Consider the following 19,078-nt stretch of genomic DNA (forward strand, 5'->3'; position numbering starts at 1 on the left):
ACGGTGTCTCCGCTACGCCCTTAACTGGTCGCGAGACACTACCGTGTCTCTTGATATGAGCGAACGTTTTTCCAAAATATTTCTTCGGTAAAGGCGTATTGCATCATGCGCAGTATAAAGGGTCCTACAATATACATCAAAATTATATATAATTTAGATATATTCTAAATATATATTTATTATAACGGCTATATGTGAACATAATGATATTAAAGAGAAAATTTATTTATTTTTAATTTTTTATTTATTTTAAAGTAAATTTTATGTTAATTTTTACGAAGATAGCAAAATATTAAAAAAGCATTATATGTATACGTATATATATATATATATATATATATTCGTATATGTAAATACCTTAAATTAATTATAGAATGTACATAAATATGCGCGTGTGTGTGTGTGTGTACTCTAATAACATTATTTTTGTAATAAAATCTAGATGAAGAATTAATTATCTTATAATTTTAAACGTATTTTTATAATATTAATAGTTCAAAATTTACGCGGATTATTTTATTATATTACGTTATATACCTCTGATGGATTCGCGAATTTTCAATAAACTGTCATCTTCTGAAGTAGAATTCCACATACGATAATCACCATCCAAATAAAAAGAAGTATGTTGATTTTGAACAACAAATAAATTTATTATTCGATTATCTGGATAAATCTGTAAAACAAAAATTATTAATATATCGATATAACCGCTCTGAAAATACTTGCATTAGAAATAAATACTAATATCATTAGCGGTTCTTCTATGTTAAAAAAGAACACTTTCTTTTTTTTATTTTGAAATACACATACGAATAAATATAATAATAAAATCTAAAATATTTAAAAATATCAGATAAAGTGGTGGTGTTCAAAAAAAACTTTTTTTATACTTTACATTGTTCACATTATATTTATATGAATGTAAATATTTAAGAAATTATTTTTAAAAAACAGTTCAATATTGTATACATATGTATTATTGCTAAATGTTTTTAAAATAATTTAGCCAAAATTTATGCATTTTAGAAATTGGGATTTTGAGAATGCATTTTGAGAAAGTGGGAGCGTGATAGCGTTGAAAATATTTAGAATAACCTCATTGACAGCATACGTTGCAAGCAATGTAGTAAGAGCTTTTTCAAACCAACAAGCCGATCGAAACGGATTAGTCAGATTATAAAACCATTGCTGTGCCACTTTATATCCTACTAATTGAGCTACTTCGATTTTGTGAGCATCAGGATATAAATTTTCATCGTAGATGATATTGTTTTCGCTGAAAGTTATATTTAAATGTCAAACCTGAGAACGTTTACAGAAACCAAAACTTTATTTTTGTTACTATTTTTTAATTTTATTGTTAGATGTAAGATTTACAAATTCATGGTACAATTTAGTAAATCAGTAGTATTGTAAATCGTACCAAATAATATTTAAAAAATTTTTAATTTAAGTATGAAACAATGATTTTGCGTTAATGCATATATTATTGATGAAGAACTATAGTTTTAAATGAATAAAAAAATGTCACTTCTTTTATTATTATTTCAACACATACTTTAGGCGATACGATATGGCATAAAAACTTTTCCCTTTATATATGTATATTAAAACAATAAATTTCAACTTTTTGAATTATAATACAAATAAACTTAATTCTTACTACTTAAAATTGTTTGTTTTTACAATTGCTTAAACTTTCGCACGTTTATAGAAACAGAAAATATACATGTTTTTAAATTTTTTAATTCTGCATACTAATATAATATTATTTTTAATGTAAAGCACTTGTACTCACTTATACAGAACAAGTCCGAAAACTATTATGCCATTATCAGGGAAATTTGGAATTGCAACATGAGTTATCTTCGAAATATTGTTCGAACGTTGTTTCCATTTATTTTTATAGAACAACGTGATATTTTCAGCTACATCCTTTGCAAATTCCATGTGAAATACAATTTCGTTTCGGCACCACATTTGAATATTTTGAGTATTATTATCAACACGTAATAAGTAATTGGATATAATTATTGTTGCAAGATACGGCGACATTGCGGGTGTGGTATCAAAGTGTGTCCACAACATATTGTGCTTATTTTTTTCTGTATTTTGCAATGGCATATTTGACAAAGCCGTGCATCGATTACATCCTATAGATATGTTAAAGGTTGCTTCTAACAATAAATTTTGTTGACCCCAACATGAAGACAATTGTCGAGCGCCTATTATATGGAAATGAGTAACACCTACGAAACTATATATTTGAAAGAACATAAATTAATGAAACATTTTTAGCAAGCATAAAAATATTGGGATTTAAAAATAGTATAAATGTAATATATAATAATATGTACTAAACATAAAGAATAATCGTCTTTATATTTAAATTTTATAATATATATAATAATTTTTTAAATATTTAATACATAAATAATATATATTAATTATAAGGTTTTATGTAATTGCATACTGTATTTTTCTAATAAACATATATATATATATATATATATATTATTTACTTACGCAAGTTCTTTTTTCACGTTGAAAATTCTAAAAACTTCATCAGCAATGCCATGATATTTTATATATGTATTTATGTTTTTCAATGTTACATATATTGTAATTAACAGCAATATAACAAAATTAAATTGACAAAAAATTATCTCGTCAAAAAATTATATTCATTTAAAATCTACAAAATTTTAAAAATAAGTTATTAGAGTATAAAAATTTATAAAACATAAAGTTTGGTTGTCTGAAGTAAATTACATTTATAAAGACCCGTTATTTTTACATTAAAGCCTGTGTATTTATTCAAAATAAGAAGAAGAAGACAGTAAGGATAAAAAAGACTGAGCAGCGATGACAGAGAGAAAGAGAGAAAGAGAGAGAGAGAGAGAGAGAAAAAGCACATGTTTATTATCACATGTAAATTGTATGAATTATAAACCTGATAATAAATATTATAGATAGATAGATAGATATATTTATTGCCGCCCCAATTGGGGATTACAAGGCGCTTTTTTTTTAAAGGAGCGTTCCCAAACCTTTATTCCTTCCTTCCTTTTTCCTTAGCCTAAACTTATACCTAAAACTTAATCTAATTACATTATTCGCCACGCCTCTCCTTTTCGCCGCCTTTCTCATCTTTTATCGCATTCTGCCCTACCTACACACACACACACGTCCGCCTTTCCCTAACCTTTCTTATTCTAAATTATCTTAACCTACGCAATCTTACATTCTACTTATCCTATGTTGGACCTCCGCTTCCGGTTACCGTTATTCTTCCACTCCTGTCCTCTCCCTCCCTCTCTCTCTCTCACACACTCACTCACACACTCTCCCCCTCTCTCTCTCCCCTTATCTCCTACCCTCTCTCATCCCCCTGTCCTCCTTTTTCCTCCTTCTCCTTCTCCCCCCCTTTCCCTCTTGCTTCCTCTAACCTTTTTAACCATATTTCCCCTTCCCCCTCCTCTCCTAATATCTCCTTTACCATTTCCTGCCAGCTTTCTTTCCTTCCCCAATCCATACATTCCTCCCACACATGCTCCCACGTCTCTAATCCTCTCCCACATATCCTGCACTTCCTATCCTCCTCCTTTTCCCAATACCTATTTCCCTTCATTTCATTTCCCAGTCTGTACCTTGCCATCCTCCTCCATCTACCTTCCGCCCACCCTTTCTTCAAATAGCCCGGAATCCCCTCCCCTTTAATCTGTTTGTACCACTTATTATATTCCGATTTTATCATTTTTCCTACCCTCTCCTCCCTCTGTTCCTTTCCTTCCCATTCCTCAACTTCTTCCCATCTGAACTCCCCCTTTTCCCTTCTTTCCTCTATCTCCCTTAATCCCATCCCCTTACCCTCAAAAAATTCCCTTCTTTCTCTCTCCCACCCTGACAATTCCCCTCCTTTTTTTGCCCTTTCTTTAATCTCCCCCAAACATATTCTCGCCAACCATCCTCCCTTACCCTCCTCTAACCTTCTCTCATATCCCCATGCTCTTCTACCCATCCTTGTCCTTATCTTTTCCCTTTGCAATTCCTCCCTTACCATATATCCAGGCGTTCCCCAGTCCACTCCTAACATCCATCTCAGATACCTTTCTTGTATCCTTTCCAATCCCTCTCTCTCTTCCCATCCCCATATCTCCACCCCGTATCCTAAAACCGTCCATATTAACGCATCGAAGAGCCACAACCTCCTCCCCCAGTTATTCCCAAATCTCCTCTTACCTATTCCCCATACCTGTCCCATAATTGCTGCCCCTCTCTTTATTCTGTCCCTTACCTGTCCCTCTTGCCCCCCATTCCTTTGAATCACATATCCTAAATATTTGTACTCCTTTACCTCCTCTAATTTTTTTCCCTTCCAAAACCAACTAGCCTTTTTTAACCTCCCTCCCCCCCTTCTGCATCTCATCACCTTCGACTTCTTCTCATTCAGTTCCAGTCCCTTCCCCTCCAGATATCTCCCTAACCTCTCCATCATACACCTCATCCCCCCCTCATCTTCTGCCAACAGCACCACGTCATCCGCGTACGCTAATGTATATACCTTGCCCTCTCCTAATCTCACACCCCCCCATCTCCCTTTCTCCATTTCCTCCTCCAAGTCCGCCATCAACATGTTAAACAGAAGCGGGCTCAGTGGGCATCCCTGTCTCACCCCCCTCCCCGTCCAAAACTTCTCCCCCACCTCCTCCCCTATTCTAACCCTGAACCCTATCTCTCCTAACACTTCCTCGCACCTCCTCACCGTCTCTTCCTTCACCCCCCTCCCTCTTAACGCCGCCATCAACTTCACTCTGTCCACCGAATCAAACGCTGCTCTCAGGTCCACAAACAGTAGGACCATTTGCTTTCCTTTCCCACTTATTTGTCTGTTTATTAAATAGTTTAATACATAAATATTGTCCACTGTTCCCATCCCTTTCCTGAACCCCGTTTGATTCGGTGGCAACATCCCTTTTTCCTCTATCTCTCCCCTCAATCTCTCTGCCAACACCGTCGCATATACTTTGTATAAAGACGGTGTCAGAGTTACCCCCCTGTACTCCGAAACCTCCTTTCCCTCACCCCTCTTCAAGATTGGCACCACCAGCCCCTCACTCCACTCCCTTATCCACCCCTCCCCCTTCCATATCTTATTGCACAACTCCCATACCCACTTCTCTATTCCCTCTCCTCCAAATTTCCACACTTCTCCCGGAATCCCGTCCACCCCCACCGCCTTTCCTTCCTTTATCCTACCTATCGCCCTCCTAATTTCTCCCTTTTCTATCTGATCTTCCCCTCTCTCCTTCTCCGTCCTTCTTCCTCCCATTATCACTCTCGATTCTACCCCTCCTAATAGATCTCTAAAATATCTGTTCCATTCCTCCATCTCAATCCCCTCTCCCATTCCTCCTTTTCCTTTTCCCCTTTCCCTCCTAACCACCTCCCAAACCTGCCCTTCCGTCCTCGCTTCCATTGCTTTCTTCGTCCACTCCTCATTCTCCTCCTCCTTCTTCTTTCTACATAATCTCTCATACTTCTTTTTTCTTTTCCTGTATTCTTCTCCTTTCCCCCCTATCCTCCTCCACCTTTTTAACTCCTTTACCACCTCCCCCTTCTCTCTTCTACACTCCCTATCAAACCACCCTCTCTTTTTTTCTTTCTTCTCCTTTCCTTCTCTCTCATTCCCCTTATCTAACACTTCCTGTATCTTCTTTTTCTTCTCCTCCCACTCTCCCTCTACACCCTCCTCTTCTTGTTCATCCCTCTGCTTCCCCCAAATTTCCCCTATCTTCTCCCTAAATTCCTCCTTCCCCTCCTCCGTCCAGTTCCATCTCCTCCTCTTTTTTCCTTTTCTTTCTCCTCCTCCTCCTTTCCCTTCTAACCACACTATTAACGGCATGTGGTCCGAGTCCATCCTTTCACCTATCTCTAACTTCCTGATTTCCTCTCTTACCTCCTCATTACCTATTATGTAATCTATTACCGATTTCCCATTCGGCCCCATATATGTCCACCCCCCTTCCTCATCCCCTGCTATTCCTCCATTTATTATCGCCCACCCCTTTTCCTCCAGCTTCTTCACCAACCTTCTCCCTTCCCCATTTACTTTTGTATCTCTTGATTTTCTCCCCTTCCCTTCCTCTCCCTCCTCCTCTCCTATCTCCACTCTTCCTCCTAAATTTCCCGTTCTTGCATTAAAGTCCCCCCCTATTATCGTTCTTACTCTGTCTCCCTCCTCCTCCATCCATTCATTCATCTCCCCTAGCTTCTTCTCCATCTCCCCATTTATGTACACTCCCACCAACCTCCATCTCTCCCCTCCTTTTCCTATCCCCACCTCCACCATTCCCTCTTTATCCGCCTTACACTTTCCTTCTATTCCTACCCCTTTTCTCACCCCCACTATAATTCCCCCCATAGCCCTTCCTTTTTTACTCTTCCTCCTCGCATATTGCACCTCCCATTTATATCCTCCCGGCATCCTCCCTTTTATCCTTTCCCACCCTTTTTCATCTACCCATGTTTCCAGAAAAAACATTACGTCCCATTCTCCCACCGCTTCCCAGAAGTCCGCGTCCTTATTTCTTAATCCCGCCACATTCCAGAATGCCACCTTCCATCCTTCCTCCCCTTCTCCTTCCTCCTTTCCTTCTTCCCCTCCTCTCCCTTGCCCTTTACCTCCCACTTCCCTCCTCTCTCTCTTTCTCTTTTTCACCCTTCCTTCCCCACTCTTTCCCTCCCCTCCTTTCCCGTCCCCTGTATTGCTTCCATCCCCTTTCCTTCTATTCCCTCCTCTCTCCTCTCTTCCCTCCTCTCATCCCCTGCTCCTTCCTCCTTTAATTCCTCTTTCACCTCGTCCCATCTCCACCATTTACCTCTCATCCAAATTCTCCCATACCTTACCCATGCCCTCCTTCCCTCTCTTTCTTCCCCTCTCGCCAACTCTCCTAATCTCCACATCATCCTTCTTTCTTTCCACGTTAGATCCTCTTCAATCCTCTCCTCCCTTCCTCTCAACCTCCTTTTCTTTCCATTATCTCCCTTTTAACCTCCATCTCTCCCACCCTTACTAAAGCTATACTTGTCCCGTCCCTTCTCCCCTCCCCTATTCTCCTCACTTCCTCTACCTGCCCCCCTACCCCTATCTCCTTCAATAATTTCTCCACCTCCCCTTTCACCCCCCTTCTCCTCCCTTAATTCCTTTTATTATCACATTCTTTCTCTTTTCTTCTCTTTCCTTTCTCTCCCATTTCCATTCCATCCTCTTAATCCTATCTTCCATCTCCTCACTCTCCTTTCCCCTTTCCCCTTTCTCCCTCTCCCCCTTTTTTCCTATCTCTAATTCTTCCATTTTCTTCCCCATCTCCTTAATCCTTTCCATAAATTCCTCCCTTTCTCTCTCCCACTTTTTCTCCCTCTCCTCCATTTCCTTTTTCAGCCCCCTTACCTCCTCCCTTAACTCCTCCTGCCCTCTTACTCCCTCCTTGATCTCTTCTCTAATTCCGTTATTTTTACATTAAAGCCTGTGTATTTATTCAAAATAAGAAGAAGAAGACAGTAAGGATAAAAAAGACTGAGCAGCGATGACAGAGAGAAAGAGAGAAAGAGAGAGAGAGAGAGAGAGAAAAAGCACATGTTTATTATCACATGTAAATTGTATAAATTGTAACCTGATAATAAATATTATATACATATATATACAATGTCTCCTAGAACTATATTATGGATTTTTTTATTAGATTGACAATTAGAATGTTCTTGTATTTTGCTCTATAATTTATAATTAATATATAATTTTTAACTACATTCACTCAACTTCTTATCATAATTTTATTTTGTTATTTTTATGAATGCTTTTTTTTACCAAATCCTTCTAATTGAGATAGTTTTTTATATATTCTCACCATCAATGTATATGTAACATTATTATTTTTGATTATAAAAGTAAAAATTAAATTTTAATCATTTTTAACTTAAATATTTGAAAATTTTCAACTATAATGGAATACCTTATTAAATTGATATAAATTATTGTTTATGCGTTTTTAATATTAATATACGTTTTGAATGTTTTATACAGGGTGTTCGGTGACTCGCGTTTAACACATTAATGAGAGATTTCTGAAGCAATTATCACCGGACACCCGGTATAAAATATTTAACGTAAAAAATTTTACGTAAAATTATTAGTATTATGTCTATTTCTAACTTATATGACTAATATAATTCTACTTTTTTTAAGTGTTATATTTATATTTATTTCTCACTTAACAAAATTAATTTTTTTAAACTTTTATAATACCTCTTATAAGAGGATATTTTGAATACAATTGTCTTATATTTTTATTTTTCTTAATTATATATATACCTATATATATATATATATATATATATATATATATATAATGTTCATCAACAAAAATTAATATTTGATACTTATTTCTTGAGCTAATACTCAATATCAACACAACTTCAAAAGCATTTGAAATAATAAAATATACACAGATACTTTTTTATAAAAAGTAAAATGTACGACAAATTTTAGAAAACAAAATTTTAATAATCTAGTAATGAAAGGACAATTAAAAGTGCCTATTATAATATTTATTCTCTGTTATGTAAATTGTATTATTTTTAAGTTTAAAAAATAATTTATTCGATTTCAAACTTTTATGGATCCAAGATTATCTCAACATTACAATTCGTAAAATATTATATTATCGATCTTATTTAAAATTATATCTCTGGATTAAAATTTAAAGATAATTTTGAATAAAATTATTCTCTTTATACTTATATGTTGATAAATTCTTTAAAATTTCGTTATATACTGTATGATTAAATTTTTTTTGTATTTGTGGACAAATACACATATTTTTTATATGTTTAACATGTTCTGACTTACCTTATATTAACAGTATGTTAACTGCACACACACAAAAGTATATTGTTAAAAATTAACTGCAACAAATTAATACTAGCAGCACGCAATGTTGAAAGAATATAATATATTCACACACACTTTATTAAAAGTATTATATCTACCACGACGTGATTCGAAAGACCACGGAAGACTGACTGATTCTCTGTAGGTGTCATCATGATAAATATGATGTGTAGGTCAACAAAACAAGGATGAACAAAACGAATGTAGTATACAGACTAGAATGTAATGATTGTGACGCGTCGTATATAGGACAAACAAAAAGACATTTGATTACTAGAGTAAAAGAACATCAGAATACAATGATAACTTGCTAAATATTACGAGGCCATGTGAAACGAGCAATAAAAAATTATTTTAAACTTGGAAAAATTTTAATTTAAAAAAACCAATTACAATACAAACTCTAATATTCTTAATTACAAACGTTTCGAACTATACTTAGTCTTTTTTAGTGCGCAATAAAACAATAATAATAAAAATTCTAATAAAAAGTCGCAATACAATAGTCAAAATAAATTAGATAATTATGTCAAAATTAAAAGGCGAAATACGTTAACAATAAATTGAAATAATTAAAAATAGTTCAACACGAAAAGTCCCAGTTAGAAGCAAAAATCGAATTAAAATAATTCATCCGGTTATATATATATAATCCATAAATATTTTAAAATTATTAAAATCTCGGAGTGGCACTTAAACATTCGTCCAAACCAATCACTCATCGTTAGTCGACGAAAGGCTATCAGTCTGGCAATGATCGTGTCCATCTCCTCCAAGTTATTTAATATTTGTTATTATAAACTGAATTTAAAAAGAAATTTTATATTATAAAATAGAAATCCACTTATGTATATGTAAAAATTAAAAATTAAAAATTAATTACTTGTTGCTTACAATTGTTCCGAATAAATTGAGATGACATTGCCTCTGATTGTTGTTGAACTTAGTACTTGACTGATGTCAAGTCAGTTAACATCAGAATAATATAAAAAGACATGAAACAAGCCACTCGGTGGTCAGCAAACATAGAACCGAATGCAATCATGACTTCCGATGGCTTGAGCCATGTATTTTACATACCGAGAAAAATAGACGAAAAAGAGAGATCGCTGAAATGTTCTACATAAAAAGACAAACAAATAAAATTGAAACATAGGGTCGAAACATAGTGTGTACTCATTTTCAATAAATGAATAGTCAGTTTTTGGTCGAATTAAATTGCATCTTATTATTTGTTAACATTTTTATTATTTATTTCAAAAAACATTTTCACAATAAATATTGTGTAATTTCTTGTCATATACTCATCTTTCGATAATTTTATCTTAATAATTTTCTGCACTAAATAGTAATATAATTCAATTAGTATAAACAAGTCATTATTTAAGAAAAATGTATGTAGTTGCATATTGCTATAAATTGCAATTTTTTTAAATCACTGGAGTGTTTTTCTTATACCAATCAAATTATCCACATTATTTTGTGCAGAAATTTATTAAGATAAAATAATATCGAAAAGTAAATTTCAAGATGTTTCATATTTTTGTCAGAATAGAACATAAAACGTTTAAAAAAATTATGATAACTATAAAATCTCAAAAATGCCTCCATCTGAAATAAGACCATATACTAAAATCGTAAATATTATAATCGATTACTTATTAATCGCGATATGTATTATTTTTTTCTATCCATTTTTTTCTAATTTTAAAATTTCAATATTTTGATTATTTATTATCATCTACTCTATGTGCAAAATTATATAGAGATTTATAACTGATAAAATTAGTATCTCCATATAACATTGCTTTAAAAAGATAATACAATATATTTTTGAAGATCTGTTTTACATTTTTTTAATTATATATGTACTAAATAATCAAACTGTGAGAATAAAGATATAGATCTACAATAAAGAATACAATTTTGAATATAAATCGTGACTTTCCGATGAATTATCGCGAAATGTCAAACCATATGTGTCAACAATTGTTGCGAAATTATATAACAAATTTCTTTGAAAAATTGAAATATTCTATAATTGATAATAATTATATAATAATTATTATAATTTTATCTTTTGTACATATATTATATTATACATATAAAAGGTCTCTAAAAATTTTATACAAACTCTCTGAAGAAGCAATAATATTTTATTGTATTTAAATAAAATATTTATCTCAATACTCATCCTTTATAATAAAAATCATTTAATTAAAACTAATAGAATACCCAACCGAATAGTTCTGAAAAAGAATAAAAATTTTTGAAGAACCGCACAATGTATTATCGAAATATAAGACAGAGTAAATAAATATCGAAAGTACAACATGTTTAATTAACTCGAACATAACGGAGAACACATGCAGCTATTCTTTTGTAAGTAAAGAATGAGAGAATATTTTCTCTATTTATAGTATAATCTGCTTATTCACCACAATACTCACATTGGCGCGCAATCTTATAGGTACAACTGTTCTGTTTGATAAGAACTTTCGATCAGCATCCGCAATAAATGCAGAATGATCACGACGGCGTCAGGAATTTAGTTGGCGATGTGAGCAGCCACCACTTTCTTTAAAGAGTATCAACGAAAAAAGACACCTGCAAAAGATCCTACACGTGCAAATCCTTCAATCGACAAGAGTTTCTGCATATACATTGGTTCTATAATGTTCAAGTTTTGTCGCAACATTGCGACCTGTCCGGCCGAGGTTTCCGCAAGAAGATGACAAGCATGTGTCCTAGCATTCCACCCGGAAGCCTGTGATAGCTTTGAGAAGCGTTCCACAGCAAAAGTTGCATTATTCATCATCTCGTGCACAATAATCAACGGTTGCATATTTGTTCAATTAAGAGTGTCAGATGCACTTAAATAGTTTCTACTATTACCAATTAATATATTCGTCCACCACAGATAGCACAGAATCCATTTCGATTATGCTGTAACATTATTTTGATCAGTGTGTGATATTAATTAGAATTGTGAAATAAATAATAACAGTTGTATTTATTCACATATCCATGCGAAATTTTCTGAGTAGTAACAGCAGAATTATTTTTAAACGCGTTGTTCCATTTTCTATTCAGGTTTATCTAATTTTTTATATTTTACTGTCGTGATTTACATGCTATTAGATATTGACACTTCTTCTTAAACAATGTTTATTATCGAACAGATAATTATTTGATTCATGTTCTCCCATATTTTTGGACGCATTCTCTTATTCTTTATAAGTTTTAGTACCAAAAAAAGATAATTAATTTTTGGAAATTTTGAAGTTTTCATTTAGATAATAAAACTTTAGTATATATGATTCTTTTCAGTCTTTCTTATTTTCAAACCTATGACAATTTCATTAATGTATATCGAATTATTAAAATACGCGCTGTTTATTTTATTATGTTTTAATCACTTGCGGCCATAATTAAATATTTCTTATAATGATATAATTTACTGCTATAACTTACATTTTGTCATGTTTTTTAATTTTTGCATTATTAAAATATATATAAACAATGTATTTTTGCCTGATTCTAAAGTATTAATAGTCGACGTTATGTTTTCGTAGACGACACTTTTTGTTATTATGTATATTAAACGGAAGAATATGTAAGTTGGTATGTTTTGATGTAAAATTAATCTGCAGATAATGTACTATCTAGATATTGAAATAAAATATTTTTGGTTACTTTTATATCGTATTATAAATCGATTATTGTTATTTTGTCATTTGTTATCATGATCTTTTCTCTGGAAAACCTTGTGATTGTATAAATATGAAATAATTAGATCATTATACATTTACAACGTTTATTCAATTTTAATAAAAATATCCATATGTGCAATATATACAAATATTTCGAAAGTTTCCGACAAAGAAACAATTTTCTACGCGTGCACGACAAATCTCAATAATTATTTTTGTTCAAAATACAATCTTACTCATGATTTACGTTTACAATTCAGATAAAAGCAGGTACTGAAATTATTGATGTATTTCGATGTACTATGCGTGTTAAAATGTGCATTTTTCATTACCGACTATATATGCAACGATCGTTTTTATATTAATTATGAATTAAAACTGATATTGTATGATTAATTCTGACAAGCAATTTTAACGTAAGAACAATTTTTATAATTTCTCCTTCTAATAGAGAAGAGATATAATTATTGCTGGCTAATCATAAGACATTCAAATTTATAAACTGGCCCGGTTTCTGCGAAGTAACTCATGAAAACACACACATATATATAAACAATATTTAATGTTTATTTGGGAATACGTCCCGATAAGACATATATTAAATATATACACAGTACAGACCAGTAAAGTTCGTATTAGTAAAATCAAAAGCGATTATACATACACGCTTTAACGTCGTTCCGTTAAAAAGAAACGAGATTAATAGGAATTACAAAATAAATTCTTGTCACGATTATCTTTTAACAATAAGTATCTGTGCACATTTCTGATTCAAAACAGCAACATCTAAACACATTCGAATAAATTCTTCAAGTAAAAGAGGTAACAAGGAAAATCTAGAGTTAAACGAGTTATACGAACAAAAAATCAGCAGGTACGTACAAATAAGACACAGATTAAAAAGAATCCTGTAAGAATAGATAAATTATGTGGAATCTATATGTATTGCATATATTTTTTGCTATATTTAATATATATTGTAATATTTTTAAAACTTTTCCACAATTTTGATTAAAACAATAAAGTAAAAAGTACACTTTGTCTTAAATTTTATCAAGAAAATAATACATATAATGCGACAATATTCTGTTTAATATTTTATAATCTTTAAAAATTGACAATATCAAATATCGCTGAATAATTTGTTAAATAAAAATAGTAAATAGCTGATCAAGGAATAACCGTAAATTCTTCAAAAAATTATTTAAAAATTATTAGAAAAATATAAACAAACAAATAGGTCGAACACATTATTATATCTTCGAGGTTTTAATTGTTTTGAAGTATATCTTGCATTGTCATGTGTTAGTGACATAAATATATATATAAAGAATTTCTAGTGATATAAAAATCAGTGATTATAATATATTAGTGTATTAATATTTACAAGATTAAAAATTTGATTTTCTCTACGCCTGTATTTGTTTGTTCATAAATGAGTCTTTTAATAGATATATAATTTCAAATAATAAAGTACATGAGTAAAGATACATGATTAAAAACGGTTTTTCGTCATTTTTTGCTTTTTGTTTATTTTTTATAATAAATAAATATTTGTTCTATTTCTTTTCTTTATAAATACAACAATTAAAAATTTCTTTTATTTCAAAAAGAAACTCAGATCAATAAACTGAAATTTTTATATTTAGAACGAAAATATTTTACATAATACATAATGTTTTCCATTAATTTTATGATTATTTATTATATTGTAAATAATACATTAAAAGATGCTGGTAGATAAAAACGTTATTCGACCACATTATTCAACAAAAGAAAAATTCCTTTAAGAATTTTAACTTTAGTATTTAGAGAAAGTAGAACATATATGTAGTTTACTACTTGAATACTTATTTGTATCACATAAATCATTAAAATTATGTTTTTTAAATTCTCAAACATGACTAGTTTGACGATTTATTTGTTTTTCTGTCCCGTCTTTCACTACATTAATATAAATATGTATCTTTAAAATAATCGAATTATTTAGTATTTTTATATGTTAACAGGCCATTACTATGCTAACGTTTAAATGTAATTTGGTATTGATTCATCATTAATTTCTACGTGATAACAATTATATTGTGAATTGGTCTTTTATTAATTTAACTAATTTTTACTTATAACATTCATCTGTGTCTGTTCTGATAACAAATGATTTTTGTATCACTATTTTTGTTTCTTTCTTTTTTCTACTAATATATGAATCATAATTTTTAACTCAGCAATTGATATATAAAATCAAAAAGTTTACTTTTATATTTATATCATTTTGGCATTATTAAATTCCTTCTTCTCGATTACAATTATTTAATATTATTAATTATTTTGGCATTTTAATAGTCTCTTTTTTATAAGAAATAATGAAAAAGCAGGTGCGAGGTACCGTTTTCAAAAATTTACTTAGCAGCAAATTTTATATTCATTTCATCAAAACATTTTTTTTTTCCTAATAGATAAGAAATACATTTTTCTACAATATAATTGTTTTTATAAAACATAAACACCTATATTTTTGAAAATTATTTCTATGTGTTATACGTATAACTATTATTCATAAAAATTTATTTTAAATGTATAATTGTATACGTGAAAAATTGATCAAATAACAAAAATAAACAGTAAATTTAATATTATGACAATATGAATGTTTGTCTTTGATAGCTATATCATTATATTTTATGTTCAATTTTTATAATATTTATTATTTAATAATAATTGATACAACGTCGTACATTACATTGTTGTAATGAAGCTTTGCATTAAAAAGATTGTTCAATAATACACATATATAGTTATATCTTACTTTTTAATTTTAGATTTCAGGTTAACCACGATTAAACAACTGACCATAATTGCTCTAGAGTGTTGCAATATACTCGCCGGAAAGCACAGTAATCAAGTGAATTTATAAATACTATTCTCAAAATAAATTTGTTGGTAAAAAAGAAAGTCACAAGCAGGACGAAGATATGCAAGACGGAGGTGCCGGTCCCTCCAGACAAATGGATTCCGATCCAACTGGACTGCCGAAAACGTATAAATGCAATCTCTGTGCACAGACATTCGATTCTTGGAACATTTATTGCAATCATTTATATTACCACAGCCTAGAGAATCATCCTTGCTACGTTTGCAAATTAAAATTTATTTCTAAGTCACATTTGCGTAAACATTGGAATTCGGTACATCCGGATGTTCCTATAAAGTGTGAAAAATGCGGAAAATTTTTCGCACATTTTAAGTCCCTTGCATGGCACGAAAAAAGATTTCATAATAATGACAAGGAAGATTCTAAAACGAAACAGAAAAGTAAGAGGAAGAAATGCGACAATTCTGACGCGGACTCAAAAGGTTTGTCTCGACAACTTTAATTTTTAGTGTAAAATTAGCTAGAAAATGAGTTGTTTTTGTAATATATACATTATTATATATTCTTGTTCTAATAATATGCAAATGACAGAAGATTTAATTACAACGACAATTCTTTAAATAATTAAACAGCGCAGCGATTATAAGAAAAGAACATGATTTTATTATAAAACATAAAACCGCTAGACATGTATTAGCATTGTAGAAAATTGACATGTTAGACAATACGAAAAATATGTATTCATTCTTTTATATTAATGCTAATTTATTTTTACTTTTATTTGTGTGTAGTTCTCTTGTATTATAAAACTTCTCAAGAAGAACAATAAAATCAAAATAATGTCAATTTTACGTCATATTTACTAAAAATGACTTTTTATACTGACTTTCTTATCTGTTTAAGTTTTAGAAAACGTGACATACGTTTCTCGATTGTGTAGATACAATGCTTATTATTATGAAGATAATTAAAGATTAACGTTTTTCATATTCAGATATCATTGTAGTTCGCAGAAGAGTTGAGTGATCGTACACAGAGAAAAAATGTTGTTGATTCAATTGAACGTCGACGTCACAAGCTGCCACAAACATATGCAGTTGATTTATCAATAATAATTTGTTAATTCAAGGACATAATTAATCAAATCGAGATGTCATGCTTTTGTTTATACTGCATATGTTTAAACAAAAATAAGTTTGTGGCAGCCCGTGACGGCCACGTTCAATTGTTACAATAACATTTTTTTCTTAGTGTATTAAAAATTATATTGTTGACTAAAATATTATTTTAAGCAGCTCACGTTTTAAAGTTGTATCTCAATTATTTTTAATACAAAATAATAATTTTTTTAGATGATAAGCAAGAGGAACGTCCTGGTCCCTCCAGACAAATGGCTTCCGGTTCAACTGGAGATAATATTTTTATTAGCACACCACATCCGAAAAACATTCAGAGATTATCCAGAGAATATCCAGAAAACATTCAATCATCCTCAGCATCTTCTCTGAGCGTCTTCGGGATACGTGCACTGTTACGGACGCCAGACGAAAGTGTCGGTTCCTCCAGACAAATGGATTCCGATCCAACTGAACAGCCGGACAAGTATGTATGCAATCTCTAATTAAGACTATTCTGTTCTTTGGACGTGCTTCATAATCATTTAAAGGTCCACATGAATTATCTTTGCAACCTATTGCGACCTATAATATTCATTTGTAAATCCCATTTCAATGCACATACGCGTTTGACACGTAATGTTAATCGTTTCAAGTGTGATATATGCAATTCAACTTTTTATGATCTTTTCGACTTTGAATGGCACAAAAAAAACACCATAGTGTACGCAAAAAATCCGTAACAACGGAGGAACAGAAGTACGAGTTGAAACGTAAGCAAAGGAATCTCGAACGCGAATCCTTAAAAAAGAAGTTAAAGCGTAAGAAGAAGAAGCTCGGATCCCACATCTCTGACGCGGACTCGAAAGGTTTGTCTCAGCAACTTTAATTTTCTGTGTAAAATTGGCTACAAAATGAGTGGTTTTTGTAATATATACATTATTATATATTCTTGTTCTAATAATATGCAAATGACAGAAGATTTAATTACAACGACAATTCTTTAAATAATTGAACAGCGCAGCGATTATAGGAAGAGAACATGATTTTATTATAAAACATAAAACCGCTAGACATGTATTAGCATTGTAGAAAATTGACATTTGAGACAATATTAAAAATATCTATTCATTTTTTTATATTAATGCTAAGTTTTCTTTACTTTTATTTGTGTGTAGTTCCTTTGTATTATAAAACTTCTCAAGAAGAACAAAATAATCAAAATAATGTCAATTTTACGTCATATTTACTAAAAATGACTTTTTATACTGACTTTCTTACCTGTTTAAGTTTTAGAAAACGTGACATACGTTTCTCGATTGTGTAGATACAATGCTTATTATTATGAAGATAATTAAAGATTAACGTTTTTCATATTCAGATATCATTGTAGTTCGCAGAAGAGTTGAGTGATCGTACACAGAGAAAAAATGTTGTTGATTCAATTGAACGTCGACGTCACGGGCTGCCACAAGCATATGCAGTTGATTTATCAGTATTTTGTTAATTCAATGACATAATTAATCAAATCGAGATGTCATGCTTTTGTTTATACTGCATATGTTTAAAAAAAATCATATTTGTGGCAGCCCGTGACGGCCACGTTCAATTGTATCAACAACATTTCTTTCTCAGTCTATTAAAAATTATATTGTTGACTAAAATATTATTTTAAGCAGCTCACTTCTTAAAGTTGTATCTCAATTTTTTTTAATACAAAATAATAATTTTTTTAGATGATAAGCAAGAGGAACTTCCCGGTCCCTCCAGACAAATGGCTTCCGGTTCAACTGGAGATAATATGCAAGGCGAAGGTGTCAGTCCCTTTAGACAAATGGATTCCGATCTAACTGGACAACCGGACAAGTATGTATGCCATCTCAGGTTAAGACTATTCTGTTCTTTGGACGTGCTTCATAATCATTTAGAGGTCCACAAATTTAATCAGAATTATCCTTGCTACAATTGCAACCTAACATTCATTTGTAAATCCCTTTTCAGTGCACATACGCGTTCGTCGCACACTGTTGGTCGATGGAAATGTGATTTTTGCACGAAATCTTTTGCGGATTTACGCTTGCTTTCACAGCACGAAGAGAAAGAGCATAAGAAAGAAAAGGAAATGCGAGACGGAGATGCCGGTCCTTCCAGACAGATGGATTCCGGTTCTAAATGATAATTGAAAGAGAAAAGGAATGTAACAATGTGATAATTGAAGGAAGAAGAAAAACGTAACAATGTGATAATTGAAAAAAAAAGAACGTAATAATGTGATAATTGAAGCAGAATAAGAATGTAACAATGTGATAATTGAAGAAGAAGAGGAACTCGATCCTACCTGGCCGTGACGAGGACTTATCTCAACATCTTGATTTTATTATACTGGACTGCACGACAGATTAAGGAGAACAAAATTGAAGAC

General features: G+C 31.5%; 2 protein-coding genes across 2 annotated transcripts; one reads left to right on the top strand and one right to left on the bottom strand.

Moving 5' to 3' along the window:
• Nucleotides 1-2,587, bottom strand: LOC114944486 (aminopeptidase N-like). The gene is made up of 5 exons (XM_085488787.1): nucleotides 2,530-2,587; nucleotides 1,802-2,260; nucleotides 1,099-1,279; nucleotides 538-676; nucleotides 1-124 (listed from the first exon to the last, which is right to left on the bottom strand). Exons 2-5 carry the CDS (start codon nucleotides 2,125-2,127, stop codon nucleotides 39-41), a joined length of 732 nt encoding a protein of 243 aa, XP_085344913.1. The 5' UTR covers nucleotides 2,128-2,260; nucleotides 2,530-2,587; the 3' UTR covers nucleotides 1-38.
• A 10,716-nt stretch (nucleotides 2,588-13,303) lies between these two features.
• LOC114934172 (uncharacterized) lies at nucleotides 13,304-18,874 on the top strand. The gene is made up of 6 exons (XM_085488786.1): nucleotides 13,304-13,543; nucleotides 15,489-16,023; nucleotides 16,894-17,143; nucleotides 17,380-17,525; nucleotides 18,393-18,522; nucleotides 18,658-18,874. Exons 2-6 carry the CDS (start codon nucleotides 15,642-15,644, stop codon nucleotides 18,830-18,832), a joined length of 1,083 nt encoding a protein of 360 aa, XP_085344912.1. The 5' UTR covers nucleotides 13,304-13,543; nucleotides 15,489-15,641; the 3' UTR covers nucleotides 18,833-18,874.
• Nucleotides 18,875-19,078: the final 204 nt, after the last annotated feature.

Source organism: Nylanderia fulva, unplaced genomic scaffold (genome assembly GCF_048542155.1).
Source record: "Nylanderia fulva isolate GAGA-0341 unplaced genomic scaffold, ASM4854215v1 Scaffold711, whole genome shotgun sequence".
Lineage (NCBI taxonomy): Eukaryota > Metazoa > Arthropoda > Insecta > Hymenoptera > Formicidae > Nylanderia > Nylanderia fulva.